The 15,970-nt window shown below is 46.0% G+C and overlaps 1 protein-coding gene across 1 annotated transcript in view; it reads right to left on the reverse strand.

The window, feature by feature from the left end:
- The window catches only part of AP1S3 (adaptor related protein complex 1 subunit sigma 3), an 85,460-nt gene extending 69,736 nt beyond the window's left edge, over positions 1-15,724 (reverse strand). Inside the window, exon 1 of the mRNA XM_031008673.3 lies at positions 15,576-15,724. Within this exon, the coding sequence (XP_030864533.1) occupies positions 15,576-15,578 (3 nt within the window). The 5' untranslated portion in view covers positions 15,579-15,724. The remainder of the gene's footprint in view (positions 1-15,575) is intronic.
- Between the last annotated feature and the right edge of the window lie 246 nt (positions 15,725-15,970).

The raw sequence follows: 15,970 nt of genomic DNA on the forward strand, positions 1-15,970 counted from the left end.
ACTGAGAGCCAGAAAGAGTTTTCAAGATTGTATCTCAAGCCCAAGTTCTCATTTGACAACCAAAGACAAGCCCCAGAGAAGCTAGATATTGTCGGGAGGTCGCAGTTATCGGCACAGCTGAGTATAGAAACGAAGTCCCCTCATCGTCCAGTCCAGCAATCCTTCCAAGCAATATGCTCTTCTGCCTTTCTAATGGTGATTGTCTCAAGCTGCTATTAAAATCAACTCCTGGCCAGGCACAGTGGTTCACGCCTATAATCCCAGCACTTTGGGAGGCTGAGATTGGAGGACTGCTTGAGCCTAGGAGTTCGAGACCAGCCTGGGCAATATAGTGAGACCTTGTCTCTACAAAAAAAAAATAGAAAAAATGAGCTGGGCATGGTGTCACGACCTGTAGTCCCAGCTACTCGGGAGGCTGAGGCAAGAGGATTGCTTGAGCGCAGGCTGTGGTGAGCCATGATCACTCCACTGCACTGCAGCCTGAGTGACACAGTAAGATCCTGTCTTAAAAAAAAATAAAAATAGGCCAGGCACGATGGCTAATGCCTGTAATCCCAGCACTTTGGGAGGCTGAGATGGGTGGATCACCTGAGGTCAGGAGTTTGAGACCAACCTTACCAACATGGAGAAACCTCATCTCTACTAAAAATACAAAATTAGCCGGGCATGGTGGTGCATTCCTGTAATCCCAGCTACTCAGGAGGCTGAGGCAGGAGAATCGCTTTAACCTGGGAGGCGGAGGTTGCAGTGAGCCGAGATCGCGCCATTGCACTCCAGCCTGGGCAATAAGAGCAAAACTCCATCTCAAAAAAATAAATAAATAAAATAAAAATAAAAGTGAAATAAAATAAAATAAACTCCTCTATTACATCAAACTAAAAAGCTTCTGCACAGCAGAGAAAACAACCAACAGAGTGAAGACACAACCTATGAAATGGGAGAAAATATTTGCAATCCATAAATCCAGTAAGGGGTTAATGTACAAAATACATAAGGAACTCAAACAACTCAATAGCAAAAGAAAACAACCCAACTGAAAAAAAATGGGCAAAGAACCTACATAGACATTTCTTGAAAAAAAGATATACAGATGGCCAACCAGTATATGGGGGAAAAAAATGCTCAGCATCACTAATCATCTGGAAATGCAAATTAAGAGCCACAGTGAAATACCACCTCACACCTGTTAGAAAGGCTACTATCAAAAAGATGAAAGATAGTAAGTGTTAGCAAGGTTGGAGAAAAGAGACCTTGGTACACTGTTGGTGGGAATGTAAATTAGTACAGCTATTATAGAAAACAGTATCAAGACCCCCCAAAAATATTAAAAATAGAACTCACATATGATCCAGCAATCCCACTACTGAGTACATACCCAAGGGATATGAAATCAGCGTTTGGAGGAGATACCTGCAATCCCAGGTTCATTGCCTCACTCTTCACAATGGCCCAAGATATAGAATCAACCTAAATGTCCATTAGTGGATGGTTACAGAAATTGTGGTATATATACCCAATGGAATACTATTTGGCCTTTAGAAAGAAGAAAACCCTGTCATTTGTGAGAACATGGATGAACCTGAAAGACATTATATTAGGTGAGACAAGCCAAGCACAGAAAAAGTACCATATGATCACACTTAAATGTGAAATCAAAGAAAGACGAAGTCATAGAAGCAAAGAGTAGAATGGTGGTTACCAAGGGCTGGGGGGACAGGGAGGAAATTGAGGAGATATTGGTTGAAGGATACAAACTTTCAGTTAGACAACAGGAGTAAATTCAAGAGGTCTATGGTACAACATGGTGACTATAGTTAATAACAATGTATTATATACTTGAAAATTACTAAGAGTATATTTTATGTGTTCTCATCACACACACACAATTACAAATATGTGAGGTAATACATATTCTAATTAGCTTGATTTAACCATTTTGCAATGTGTATACATATCAAAACAGCTTGTTGTACGGTGTAAATTTATACAATTTTTATGTGTCAGTTTTTAAAAATAGATTTAAAAAATAAACTTCCCATCTCAAAGCACACATTAAAGTGGCAGAGGAAGAGAGCCTGGGGGCAGACATATAGGGGCGTAGAGGGAAATAGTAGATGGTTTGTCGTTGTTTTTGTTTGTTTTTTGAAATGGGATCTTGCAGTAGAGTGCAGTGGTGTGATCATGGCTCACTGCAGCCTCAATTTCCAGGGCTCAATTGATCTTCCCACCTGAGCCTCCTGAGTAGCTGGGACTACAGGCATGCATCACCACACCCAGACACCCAGCTAACTTTTGTATTTTTCTAAGTAAAGATGGGGTTTTGCCATATTGCCCAGGCTGGTCTCGAACTTTTGGGCTCATGCAATCAGCCTGCCTCAGCCTCCCAAAGTGCGGGGATTATAGATGTGAGCTACTGGGCCCAGCTATAGATGGTTTTTTAAAGATACACAAAAATATCCAAAAAAGGTACATGAGATAATCCACTCAGAGACAAAAGACATACACAGAGACTCCTAAATACACCTGCAATTTCAACAGCATTACACCTTGTGTGGAAGGTAAGGTAAGGTCATCCCCTAAGCCATGCGGTTGAGTGGCTGAGGCACCTCCTGACTTTGGATAAGCCACAAGCTACTTTTGACTCATTTCTCCAAATGCAAAAGGCAGGTGGGGTTTTTTTTTTGAGAATCTTGCTCTGTCGCCCAGGCTGAAGTGCAGTGGCGTGATCTCGGCTCACTGTAACCTCCCCCTCCCAGGTCCAAGTGATTCTCCTGCCTCAGCCTCCCGAGTGGCTGGGATTACAGGCGCCTGCCACATGCACAGCTAATTTCTATATTTTCAGGAGAGATAGGGTTTCACCATTTGGCCAGGCTGGTCTCAACTCCTGACATCAAATGATCCACCCATCTCGGCCTCCCGAAGTGCTGGGATTGCAGGTGTAAGCCACCGCAACTGGCCTAAAAGGAAGGTATTCATATTTTTTTAACTCTAACTTTTTTTTAGGTTTGTTTTTCAGTTATGTGAAAAATTCACATGTGAGAAATGTCACTCCAATAATACTGGATAAATAATTCGTTAGTGGGGTTAACCGGAGGGGCAGAGCTGGGGAGAAAGGGTGGAGATGGAAGTGTCAATAAGAAAACAGTTCCTCGGCCGGGCTCAGTGGCTCACGCCTGTAATCACAGCACTTTGGGAGGCCAAGGCGGGCGGATCACGAGGTCAGGAGATCTAGACCATCCTGGCTAACACGGTGAAACCCCATCTCTACTAAAAAAAATACAAAAACTTAGCCGGGCGTGGTGGCGGGCGCCTGTAGTCCCAGCTACTCGTGAGGCTGAGATAGGAGAATGGCGTGAACCCGGGAGGCGGACCTTGCAGTGAGCTGAGATCGCGCCACTGCACTCCAGCCTGGGCGACAGAGGGAGACTCCCTCTCAAAAAAGAAAAGAAAAGAAAAGAAAACTGTTCCTCATGGTCGACCTTCACCCAGTTCTCCTCCAGCATTTCTATTTCCTTAATAATTATTCCCTTTCTTTATTCTACTCACTGACCCCTTCCCTCTCACACACACATCCAGTCACTCACACACACACTGTTTTCTGAAGAGCTGAAGGCGGGGTCATCCCACCCTTCCAGGCTCAGCCCCAGGCCTGTCTCTCCCATCTCCTCCCCACTGAATTCCTGCGGCAATTATATAGTTTAACAACATACTTCAGAGCTTAATTTTCCACTCTAGATTTGCTATGCATGTAAAAAATTTTGCCCAAAAACATGACAAGTATCTTGTAATCAAGAAACAGATCTTGTATTTGTGGGGGGTTTTTTTTCCTATTAATAATAACCACTGCAGTTAAGAACACAAAGATTGCCGGCCATGGTGGCTCAGGCCTGTCATCCCAGCACTTTGGGAGGCCGAGGTGAGTGGATCACCTGAGGTCAGGAGTTTGAGACCAGCCTGGCCAACATGGGGAAACCCCATCTCTGCTCAAAAGACAAAAATTAGTCAGGCGTGGTGGCGGGCACCTGTAACCCCAGCTACTTGGGAGGCTAAGGTGGGAGGATCACTTGAACCTGGGACCAGAGGTTGCAGTGAGCCGAGATTGTGCCACTGCACTCCAGCCTGGATGGCAGAGCAAGACTCTGTCTCAAAAAGAACACACAGATGAACAGGTGGGAAATACCCTGAAACGGTATTATTTTTCCATTCATCATTTTTCCCTGACAGAGTAATCAACTTTGAATATATCCACAACACCTGTCAGTTGTTTAATTTTTTCCTATAGTAAATATGCTGATTGAATTTCTCCTGGAGTCCTTTGAGAATCAGACTAGTCCTGTGTTGTGTTTCAAGTCATCCAAGGAGAAAAAGACTGGAAATAGGGGGCAGAAATTCCAGGAAATTTTCAGTATGACTCTGAAGTTGAATAAAACATTAATAACTTGCGGCTAGGTATGGTGGCTTATGCCTGTAATCCCAATAATTTGGGAGGCCAAGGCGGGCAGATCACTTGAGGTCAGGAGTTCGAGACCAGCCTGGCCAACATGGTGAAACCCCATCTCTACTAAAAATACAAAAATTAGCTGTGGTGTGCGCCCGTAATCCCAGCTAATTGAGAGGCTGAGGCATGACAATCGCTTGAACCCGGGAGGCAGGGGCCGCAGTGAGCAGAGATTGCACCACTGCACTTCAGCTTGGGTGACAGAGAGAGACTCCGTCTCAGAAACATAACAAAACAAAACAAAATTAATAACTTAGGACTCTATTCATATTTCATAGAGATGCTTTTTTGTTTTTGTTTTTTTAAGACAGGGTCTCACTCTGTCGTCCAGGCTGGAGTTCAGGGGCACAATCTCGGCTCACTGCAACCTCTGCCTTCCAGATTTGAGCAATCTTTCCACCTCAGTCTCCCAAGTAGCTGGGAATACAGGCGAGCACCACCACGCCCAGCTAATTTTGAGATGCTTTTTTTGAACTTTGCTCAAGAGGCTATGCTTACTATGCTAAACTCAACACCCTGCATGGTAATGACCACTTAATGGTTATTAAGAACTTTCATTTTCTTCCTACTCAACACTCATTAAAAATCTATCCCCAGGGCCTTTTATACCTTGACAAAGATGACTTCAGCTACAAGCAAAATTTTGTAAGAGGCGGGCAATGGTATATCCATCATACCCTTTCAAAGTTTACCGCTAACAAACTTCAAGCATTCATCTGAGAGACCAATCTGCCTTACTGTATATTCAAGTCTTGCCCTTCCCCCATAGTTTTTGCAAAGATGGTTGATGTAGACTAGATTATCGTGAGACGGAATGGACTTTGAAAGGCAGGACTCTCTTATGTAGTGGACTTAGAACTGAAGACATGACTTCTTAGTAATGAATGAAACTGAAGGTAAGTACTTGTTTATACAACAAAATTAAAAAGTTCTATACAGACTTCTGAACCATACTTTAAAAAAAAATGTGATATTACTGTAACCCTTACCTTCCCCTACCTCCCCAATATCTGCAGTCCATAATTTTGTTTTGTTTTGAGATAGAGTCTCACTTTGTCACCCAGGTTGGAGTGCAGTGGCACGATCTCAGTTCACTGCAACCTCCACCTCCTAGGTTCAAGCTATTCTCCTGCCTCAACCTCCGAAGTAACTGGGATTACAGGGGTTTGCCACCACACCCAGCTACATTTTTTTTTTATTTTTAGTAGAAACGGGGCTTTACCATGTTGGCCTGGCTGGTCTCGAACTCCTGATCTCAAGTGATCTACCCACCTCAGCCTCCCAAAGTGCTGAGATTATAGGCATGAGCCACTATGCCCGGCCGATTTTGTTTATTTCATCAGTTTAAATAAATTTCTCAGAGGAAAAAAAAAAAAATCTAAAGTATTTTCATTAGCTTTTCCCATTTCTCTTAGAAATAGCCCTGGCTAGGCTGGGCACTGTAATCCCATCACTTTGGGAGGCCAAGGCGGGCTGATCACCTGAGGTCAGGAGTTCAGGACCAGCCTGGCCAACATGGTGAAATCACGTCCTACTTAAAATACAAAAATTAGCTTGGTGTGGTAGCAGGTGCCTGTAATCCCAGCTACTCAGGAGGCTGAGGCAGGAGAATTGCTTGAACCCAGGAGGTAGAGGTTGCAGTGAGCCGAGATTGTGCCATTGCACTCCAGCCTGGGGTACAAGAGCGAGACTTCATCTAAAAAAAAAAAGAAGAAGAAAAGAAAAAGAAATAGCCCTGGCTAGCATTTATGAAATATGTTCCAGGTGCCAGGCCCTGTGCTGATTGAACTAAGCAGTCTTATTCCACGCTCAGGTGATCTCATGAAATGGGATGAACCAAGTATCTAAGATCAAAGCGCTCACACAGGGCCCTGGGGTCATCCCCCTCACCACATTCTCCTCTCTCTCTCTTTTTTTTTTTTTTTTTTTTGAGACAGACTCTCACTCTGTTGCCCAGGCTGGAGTGCAGTGGCACAATCTCGGCTCACTGCAACCTCTGCCTCCCAGGCTCAAGCGATTCTCTTGCCTCAGCCTCCCGAGTAACCGGGATTATAGGCGTGCACCACCATGCCCAGCTAATTTGTTGTCAAGGCCAACACTGCCCCCTACCCCATGTGCCACATCTGGGTCCCCACATGGCCCACCTGCAACTTCCCAGGAAATAAAACTAAGATGACTCAAGAATGCTTAATATCAAATTCTTCTCCTGTGTGATTGATCCAAAATATTTACAGAGTTGAGAGAACTCATCACCAAGAATGTGAGCTCCGTGCAAGCAGGTGGCTTCTGGCTTGTTCAACACACTCTCTGAGGCCCAGACCCATGGCTGGTTTCTGTGGACACAGGGTCATTACATGGAGAAGCCCTGCATTCAGAAGGACCCAAAACTTGGTTTAATGCTCTGCTGTCACTATCTTGAAATTCCCGGTAAACTTTGAAAAAGGGATCCTGCATTTTATTTTTATTTTATTTTTTTGAGACTGAGTCTCACTCTGTCACCCAGGCTGGAGTGCAGTGGCGCGATCTCGGCTCACTGCAACCTCCACCCTCCGGGTTCAAGCGATTCTCAGCCTCCCGACTAGCTGGGATTACAGGCACCTGCCACTGCACCCAGCTAGTTTTTGTATTTTTAGTACAGATGGGGCTTCACCATCTTGGCCAAGCTGGTCTTGAACTCCTGACGTGGTGATCCACCCGCCTTGGCCTCCCAAAGTGCTGGGATTACAGGCATGAGCCACCGCACCCAGCCAGGACCCTGCATTTTCATTTTGCACTGGGCACTGCAAATTACGTAGCCAGTCCTGCCTGTCATGGGGCAGGCATCCAAATTATTTGTCCAATATACTTATGATGAGTTAGTGGAAGCTACCCTAGAAAATGGGTCAATAAGCCATGACTTACAGGCCAAATCTGGCCTTCTGCCTGTTGTTGTAAATAAAGTTTTATTAAAACACAGCTCCAGCCAGGCACAGTGGCTCATGTCTATAATCCCAACACTTCGGGAGGCCAAGGCGGGAGGATCACCTGAGGTCAGGAGTTCAAGACTAGCCTGGCCAACGTGGCAAAACTCTGTCTCTACTAAAAATACAAAAATTAGCTTGGGAGGCCAAGGCGGGGGGGATCACTTGAGGTCGGGAGTTCGAGACCAGTCTGACCAACATGGAGAAACCTCGTCTCTCGGGAGGCTGAGGCAGGAGAATCACTTGAACCCAGGAAGCAGAGGTTGTGATAAGCCAAGATCACACCATTGCACTCCAGCCTGGGCAACAAGAGTGAAATTCCATCTCAAAAAAAAGTTAAAAATTAGCTGGGTAAGGTGGCGGGCACCTGTAATCCCAGCTACTTGGGAGACTGAGGCAGGAGTATCACTTGAACCCAGGAGGCAGAGGTTGCAGTGAGCTGAGATCACACCACTGTGCTCCAGCCTGGGCAACAGAGTGAGACTCCATCTCAAAAAAAAACAAAAAAAACAAAAAAAACAAAAAAACACAGCTCCATCCATTTGTGTCTTGTCCGTGGCACTTTCACTCTACAACAGAAGAGTTGAGGAATACTGAAAGACTGTAGGGTCCACAAAGCCTAAAATATTTACTATCTGGCCTTTTACAGAGAAAGTTCACTGTCCCCTGCTTTAGTAAATTGTCTCTCCAAATTTTCTATCCAAATAACTGTAACAGCAGGAAAGGCAGGTGGCCTCATGAGACCAGGAGGGTAGCATAAGCTGCAAGCCATAAACAATATATGTCTTAGGGTTTGTATGTATGAATTTTGCATCCAGGAGCCAAATATATTAGTGTGTTAATAGAAAAATATTTTCTCGGCTGGGCACTGTGGATCACACCTATCATCCTAGCACTTTGGGAGGCCGAGGCAGGCAGATCACTTGAGGTCAGGAGTTCAAGACCAGCCTGGCCAACATAGTGAACCCCCATCTCTACCAAAAATACAAAAATTAGCCGGGCGTGTTGGCATGCACCGGTAGTCCCAGCTACTCAGGAGACTGAGGCAGGAGAATTGCTTGAACCTGGGAGGCAGAGGTTGCAGTGAGCCGAGATTACGCCACTGCACTCCAGCCTGGGTGACAGAGTGAGACTCTCTCTCAAAAAAAAAAAAAAAATTATCATTCTGAACAATGCTCCAGGGATGAGTCAAATTTATCCCTTGACAACCCCCGTCTACAAGGATGAGTACGCAGAAGGTATGGGCACCCCAGTTTGCAAACCATGCCTTCATTCCTCATCTTTGATATACCCAGTGCGGAAGGAAGTCTCCTGTAGCATTTCAGTGTCCACTGAGCTTCGACCCATATCAATCATTTCTTACCAGCCCAGAAAATCCTGTTAGAGAAGATCCAACAAGGACATTAAATACAGAATCTCTTGTGCACTTATTCTTAACTGACTGTACTAGGTCCATGCCCCATCGCACTGAAAGACTAAAGTTTCAGAAGCTACTGAGAGGCAGGAATTTCAGAGCCCAGAGATGCCTGTAGGAAAGTTTTTAGAAGAGGGATGTTGGCAGAGGCCAGTTTCCTCATGATGGTCGATAACATTCTATTTCTAACTTGAATGATTTTCAGTATCCCCTTTTCATTGTTAAGATTTTTAATTTACCTTATTACTAGCAGCGATACAAGAAATACATTTTTTTTCTTTTTAATAGAGACTGAGTCTCACTGGTCTCAAACTCCTGGGCTCAAGCAATCCTCCCTCCTCAGCCTCCCAAAGTGCCGGCATGAGCCTCCAACCCTGGCCCCTTTCTCTTTTGGAGATAGGATCTCACTCTGTCACCAAGGCTGGAGTGCAGTGGCACAATCATGGCTCACTGCAGCCTTGACTTCCTGGGCTCAGGTGATCCTCTCATCTCAGCCTCTCGAATAGCTGGGACTACACGGGTGCACTACCACGCCCAGCTAATACTTTCTGTATTTTTTCTAGAGATGGGGTTTCGCCATGTTGCCTGGGCTGGTCTCGAACTTCCAGACTCAAGCAATCCACACACCTTGGCCTCCCAAAGTGTTAAGATTACAGGCGTGAGCCACTGTGCCCGGTCAAGAAATACATTTCCTTAGTCAGGGTGCTGGCTGGATAGTTTCATATGCCACTGAGAGAATTTAGGAGCATTTGCCTCTGACATTTGTGTACATTCTTTCATGTCATAGATTATGGGGGAGCTTCAAATGGTTTAAAGGGAGTTTTCCTGGATACTTCAGGTTAAACAGAGAAAGTATCAGGGAAAACTAGGTATACCAGAAAGGGAGACTCTGAGAGAGAAAAAGACAGGCCCCAGAGAAGAAATGAACCACAGAACCACAGTGAAGTTTCAGGTCTCTGGGAGAAACACTGGCTATCGTAACAACAAAACAATATCAAAAGGACAATTCATGAAGACATCAAGAAGTACTTGTTCTGTTGGCCGGGCACGGTGGCTCATGCCTGTAATCCCAGCACTTTGGGAGGCTGAGGCAGGCGGATCACGAGGTCAGGAGATCGAGACCATCCTGGCTAACACAGTGAAACCCCGTCTCCATTAAAAATACAAAAAAATTAGCTGGGCGTGGTGGCGGGAGCCTGTAGTCCCAGCTACTCAGGAGGCTGAGGCAGAAGAATGGCGTGAACCTGGGAGGCAGCGCTTGCAGTGAGCAGAGATCGTGCCACTGCACTCCAGCCTGGGCGACAGAGTAAGACTCTGTCTCAAAAAAAAAAACAACAAAAAAAAGGACTTATTCTGGGGATTATTAAAGGAGTTTTCTGTGTGTGTGTGTGTGTGTGTGTGTGTGTGTGTGTGTGTGTGTGTGTGTTGGAAAGGGGAGTAATTTTATCATTATGTCTTAAAATGAAATAATTCACGGGACCCAAAAGGGCAGACATTGACAACACCGCTCAGCAAATACACAGTGTGCTGCTTCCTTACAGCTGTTGTTGGCAAAATGCCACACAAAAGTTATCAGCAGCTGACAATACTCACCACAAAAAAACAAACAAACAAACAAAACGAGTGATAGAAACTCGGAAGTAACAATCCTGGTGAGGAGTAAATACAAGTCTCACTGGTGTTTTTGGGAGACCTGTGGGAAGGGCCAGTGGAGGTGAGCCCTCTTGGGACAACTGAACACCACAAAGGGTCATTTCTCCCCTGATCCCAAAGCCCTTGATCTTACACTAACTGCTGGCCAGCAGCCTAGACCAAGTCTCCGAGGAGGAAAGCACTCATTAGTGTAATAGACCGCTTCACCCTCAAACTGGAACTTAAATTGCCAAAATCATTACATGCTTATTACAATTCATTCAAGCTTCAGAACATAAAATTGATACAGAAGGGGAAGGGGGCGTGGCAGGACCTACAGGTTCATAGTTCGGTTTTTCCACCCTCACCCTCAACAACTCCCTGAGATTAAAATGAACAAAGGAATTTTTTTCTTTTTTCTTTTTTTTTTTTAGGAGAAGGGTGCACTCCTACTATTTCAAACTTAAATATATTCTGAATAAGAAATGGCTTTCCAGTTCTGTTTGGTAAATTCTCTCAAGTCAGATTTTAAATCGTACACCCAAAAAAAATCCTTGATTTTTTTTTAGCATAAGTCTGTCCTACTTTACATAAATAACATACATTATGAGAACGGAATTTGCAACACAAAAAGATGGTTATTCATGTTTCCAAAGGGATCAACATTTGAGTTTCTTTCAATGGGTGGCTCTACTGTTTTGTTCACAATGTGGTTTTGGGTCACCTCAACTTTTCAGAAGCACATGGACTACATACATCAAAGTCCACTTGTGCTTTTATTAAAAGTACCCCAAAGCATTTCAAATGTCACTGTATACATCCCCACAGCTATCTTGTTAAAGGCAAAATAAATAAATAAATACATACATACACACATACATAAACAACATAATCCTCCTTCATCTGTCAACATTGCCAACCATTCAACAGTACGTTCTGCCCCATAAGCCTTTTTAAGCACACTGGGCTCAGCTCGTGGGATTCCTGAAGTGCAATAGCCCTAACACTGTTTTCCAAGGTAGAGATTTCTAAAAGGTGAGATGGAGTACACAGTCGCTTCAAACAGTGTGATCCAGATACAAACACAGTCCCAACATGCACCAGATATGAAATCTCTGTGCCAGAAACCAGGGTCACTGGCACTATGGAATCAAGAACCATTTTCTGTGTGTAAAGTACTAGGTGCCTAGATCTGCCAGTAAGCATCTACCAGTTTCCTAGCACAAAAGTCAGGAATGAAGCAGCAGGAAAGACAGGGAGTTACACAGTGAGCCTCAACAAAGATCTCAGAGCTGCTGGGCACTAGCGAGGGCCGCCGATTCTTTCTTACAACTTGAAGGTAATAACAGAGGAGAGATGATGGTTACTGAGCATTTACAATGGCAAAGCTGCTTGAAGCACCTTCACCCGCATTCACTTATGGTACCTGTTAAACTCCGGGACAGTGATTATGAAACTTTTTGGATGCCTTTACACTCTATCTATTTATTTATTTATTTATTTATTTATTTATTTATTTATTTATTTATTTATTTGAGATGGAGTTTTGTTCTTGTTGCCCAGGCTGGAGTGCAATGGCACGATCTTGGCTCACCGCAACCTCCACCTCACGGGTTCAAGCGATTCTCCTGCCTCAGCCTCCCAAGTAGCTGGGATTACAGGCATGCGCCACCACACCCAGCTAATTTTGTATTTTTAGTAGAGGCAGTGTTTCTCCATGTTGGTCAGGCTGGTCTCAAATTCCTGACTTCAGGTGATCCGCCTGCCAATCCCAAAGACCTTTTTGTTTATGTGGGTTATATCCACTGATATTTATTGTGTTTGAAATTAAAATGAAAAAAATAGATATTAACATATTTTAAAATAATACGGCTTGGGCAACATAGGTAGGCTTCATTTCTACAAAAAGTAAAAAATTCCACTGGGCCCAATTGTTCATGCCTATAATCTCAGCACTTTGGGAGCACAAGGTGGGAATATTACATGAGTTCAGGAGTTCAAGACCAGCCTAGACAACAAAGTAAGACCTCATTTATACAAAAATCAAAAAGTTACCTGGGCATGATGGCACACACCTGTGGTCCCAGCTACATGGAAGGCTGAGGTAGGAGGATGCCTTGAGTCCAGTGGGTTGAGGCTGCAGTAAGCCATGTTCATGCTACTGCACTCTACTCTGGGTGATAGAACAAGCCTTGTCTCAAAATAAATAAATAAATAAATAAATAAATAAATAAATAAATAAATAAATAGCTGGGCATGGTGGGACATGCCTACAGTCCCAGCTACTCAAGAAGCTGAGGTAGGAGGGTTGCTGGAGTCTAGGAGGTTGAGGCTGCTGTGAGCTGTGATCACACCACTGCACTCAGCTTGGGTGACACAGAGACCCTGTCTCAAAAATAAATAAATAAAAAGAAAAAACAATAGTAAACCTATTACATATTAAACATAAATAACATTTTTATGACCAATAACAATATTTTTCCAAAGCAAAAAAAAAATTAGTGAAAAGCATGGCACTGTTTTACAATTTTGCAAATCTCCTTAATGTCTGGGCTTATCAAAGACAGTTGGACTTTCCTATCTGCATCTGTGTTCAATCTGTTGTACTATCTCAGCTTATGTAGACACAAGAAAACTTCACTGTAGTCTTGTGAGAATGAGAATGAAATGGGAAAATTAATATCTTAGTATCATTATGAAAATAGTTTTGACCTTACAGACCTCCAGTAAAAGTCTTGGGGACTGCTGGGGGTACCCAGGCCACACTTTCAGAACCTCTGCCTTATGAGTTAGGAGATATTATCTCCATTTTTCAAATGGGCAAACTGAGTCAGAGAGGTCAAGGAATTGTCCAAGGCCATACTGCTAGAATAGCTCAGAGTAGCTAAAATACAATGAGCATAACAGATTTAACCTCAATTGTTTGTTGCAAGGATTGAATGAGATCGTGAATATAAAGAGCAGGACATCCTGCTTGTCTTATCACAAATGCCCAATAACATTAATGTTTCCCCGCCAGGTGCGGTGGCTCATGCCTGTAATGCCAGCACTTTGGGAGGCCGATGCAGGTGGATCACGAGGTCAGGAGTTTGAGACCAGCCTGGCCAACATGGCAAAACCCCGTCTCTACTAAAAATACAAAAATTAGCTGGGCGTGGTGGCAGGCGCCTGTAATCCCAGCTATTTAGGAGGCTGAGGCAGGAGAATTGCTTGAACTCAGGAAATGGAGGTTGCAGTGAGCCAAGATCACGCCACTGCACTTCAGCCTGGGTGACAGAGCAAGATTCCGTCTCGAAGAAAAAAAAAAATAATGTTTCCCATTTGGCAAAAACTGGTAGAAAAGCTGGAGAAATTTCCCACATTTCTGATCAACTCATCACACATATGACACCAGCAAGAAAAAATAAAACTCCACCACAGGTATTGTCCAGAGGAGCAGCTTTTCCTCATAGACCAAACCTTGGCCCATTCCTCAGCACAAAAGCAGGCTTTGATGACTCAGAAACGCAGGGCCTTATTCCAGCCTCTGTTAGGCAAATTACACTGGTGGACTGGGCATCTGTCACCTTGTTCCTTGGGAAACTTAAGCCAAGAAACCTGCTCCATTATTTACAGCATTGTTTTTGCATCACGCTGTATTTACAAAGAACCCTCAACAGACAAAATGATGCCGCTAGTGTGTGCAGCCAAACCTTTAACAGGAACCAGCAACTGCGGTCTTGCTGGCCAGGTGCTCAGCACTCCCCGGCTCTCTTTGTTGATCAACTTTCTTAGCCCACGTGGCCCACCCACTCCTGCCTCCGGTGGGCCCACAGGGTGCAGGTCACTTCCCTTCTGCGGATTTGGGAAGTGGTTACACACTTGGGGAAGTGGGACTAGTGACGTTCAGACCACCACACTCGTAAAAGGCTGCCCCTAAACAGCAGGCAAGAGCAAGAGGAGCCTGAGCTATCGCTTCCACCCAAGTGCAGGTCACCAGATCTCTCACCAGCAGGGCTGCAGCCGGCCTCAGCTTCCAACCTGACCCCCTATCCCCTGCCCTTACACACCCCAGTCCATTCTCCAACCACAGCCAAACTGCACACCACGCCGGGTGCAGTGGCTCACCCCTGTAATCCCTACACTTTGGGAGGCCGAGGCAGGCGGATCACCTGAGGTCAGGAGTTCGAGACCAGCCTGGCCAACATGGTGAAACCCCGTCTCTACTAAAAATACAAAAATTAGCTGGGTGTGGTGGCACACGCCTGTAATCCCCGTTACTCGGGAGGCTGAGGCAGGAGAATCGCTTGAACCCGGGAGGCAGAGCCGAGACCACACCACTGCACTTCAGCCTGGGCGACAGAGCGAGATCAGTCTCAAAAAAAAAAAAAAGTGCACAACGGGTAAGGTCAGTTTTCTTGCTAAAACGTCCCCAAGGTTTCCCCTACTCAGTCGGAACCAAAACCAAACTCCTTATTTTGGCCTATAAAAACCCGCCTCACCTGGCAGATGCCCACCTCTCCTGCCACAAACAAGGCCTTCTCCCCTCCGCTTTGCTCTCTCTAATCCACCTGTAGCGCCCCTCCAGGGCCTCCAGCAGCTAGAATGTCATGTCCTTGAAGAGGCTTTGCCAAATCAAAAGTTGCCACTCCACCCGGTTGTATTTGAGACTTCAGAGCGCTTCTTACTTTAGAAGTTCTCTTCATGTTACTTGTATATTGGACGTGTCCCTCCCTCCGCATCCCCCTCCTGGAAGGTAAACTTCCTGGAGAACAGGGGCTCCTCCTGGTCCCCTGCGACATCCCCAGCGCCCAGCACCGAGCCCGGCCCAGACTAAGCACTCGGCTAAGGCGGATCGAATGAATGAATGGAGCCGCGGCGCCGCGTTGCCGCAGGAATGCCGGGCAAGCGATCCTGGCGCGTCCGCACCGTCTGGGGCAGCGGGGCCACAGGGACGCACGGTTCGGGTGGCCAGGCGGGACTCGGCCCTCACCCCCACCCGGCCGCGCGCCCGGTCCGGACGCCCCAGGTGCCTCCCCGGAGCGGGAGCGCCCCCATCGCCTACCCGGGCCGGCGGTTCCCCCGCACTCACCATAGTGGCTGGGCCGCCGCCTCCCCCGCCTTGCGAGCAAGGAGCGCTGGAGAAGCGAGGGCGAGAGGCGAGCGCTGGAGCCGGTGCGGCTGACAGGTGAGGCGCCCGGCTTAGACCATGGCTGCTTCCCACAATGCCCTCGCACTGAAAGTTTTCAGACTCCTCCCAGCGCGGCTGCCTCCTCCCTGCACGCTCCTCCCCGCTGCCTCCTCCCCGCGCGCTCCTCCCCGCTCCCCCCGCTCCTCGCCCTCCTGCTCTCCTTCTTTCTTCCTTTCCCCTTTCTCCTTCCTTCTCCTCCTCCTCCTCTTCCCTCCTTTCTGCCTCTCCTCTGTACCCCCTCCCCGCCCCCGCCTCGGCCGCAGCTGTTCCCGCCCCGTGCCGGCCGCACCTGGAGC

This window comes from Gorilla gorilla, chromosome 11, assembly GCF_029281585.2.
Source record: "Gorilla gorilla gorilla isolate KB3781 chromosome 11, NHGRI_mGorGor1-v2.1_pri, whole genome shotgun sequence".
NCBI lineage: Eukaryota > Metazoa > Chordata > Mammalia > Primates > Hominidae > Gorilla > Gorilla gorilla.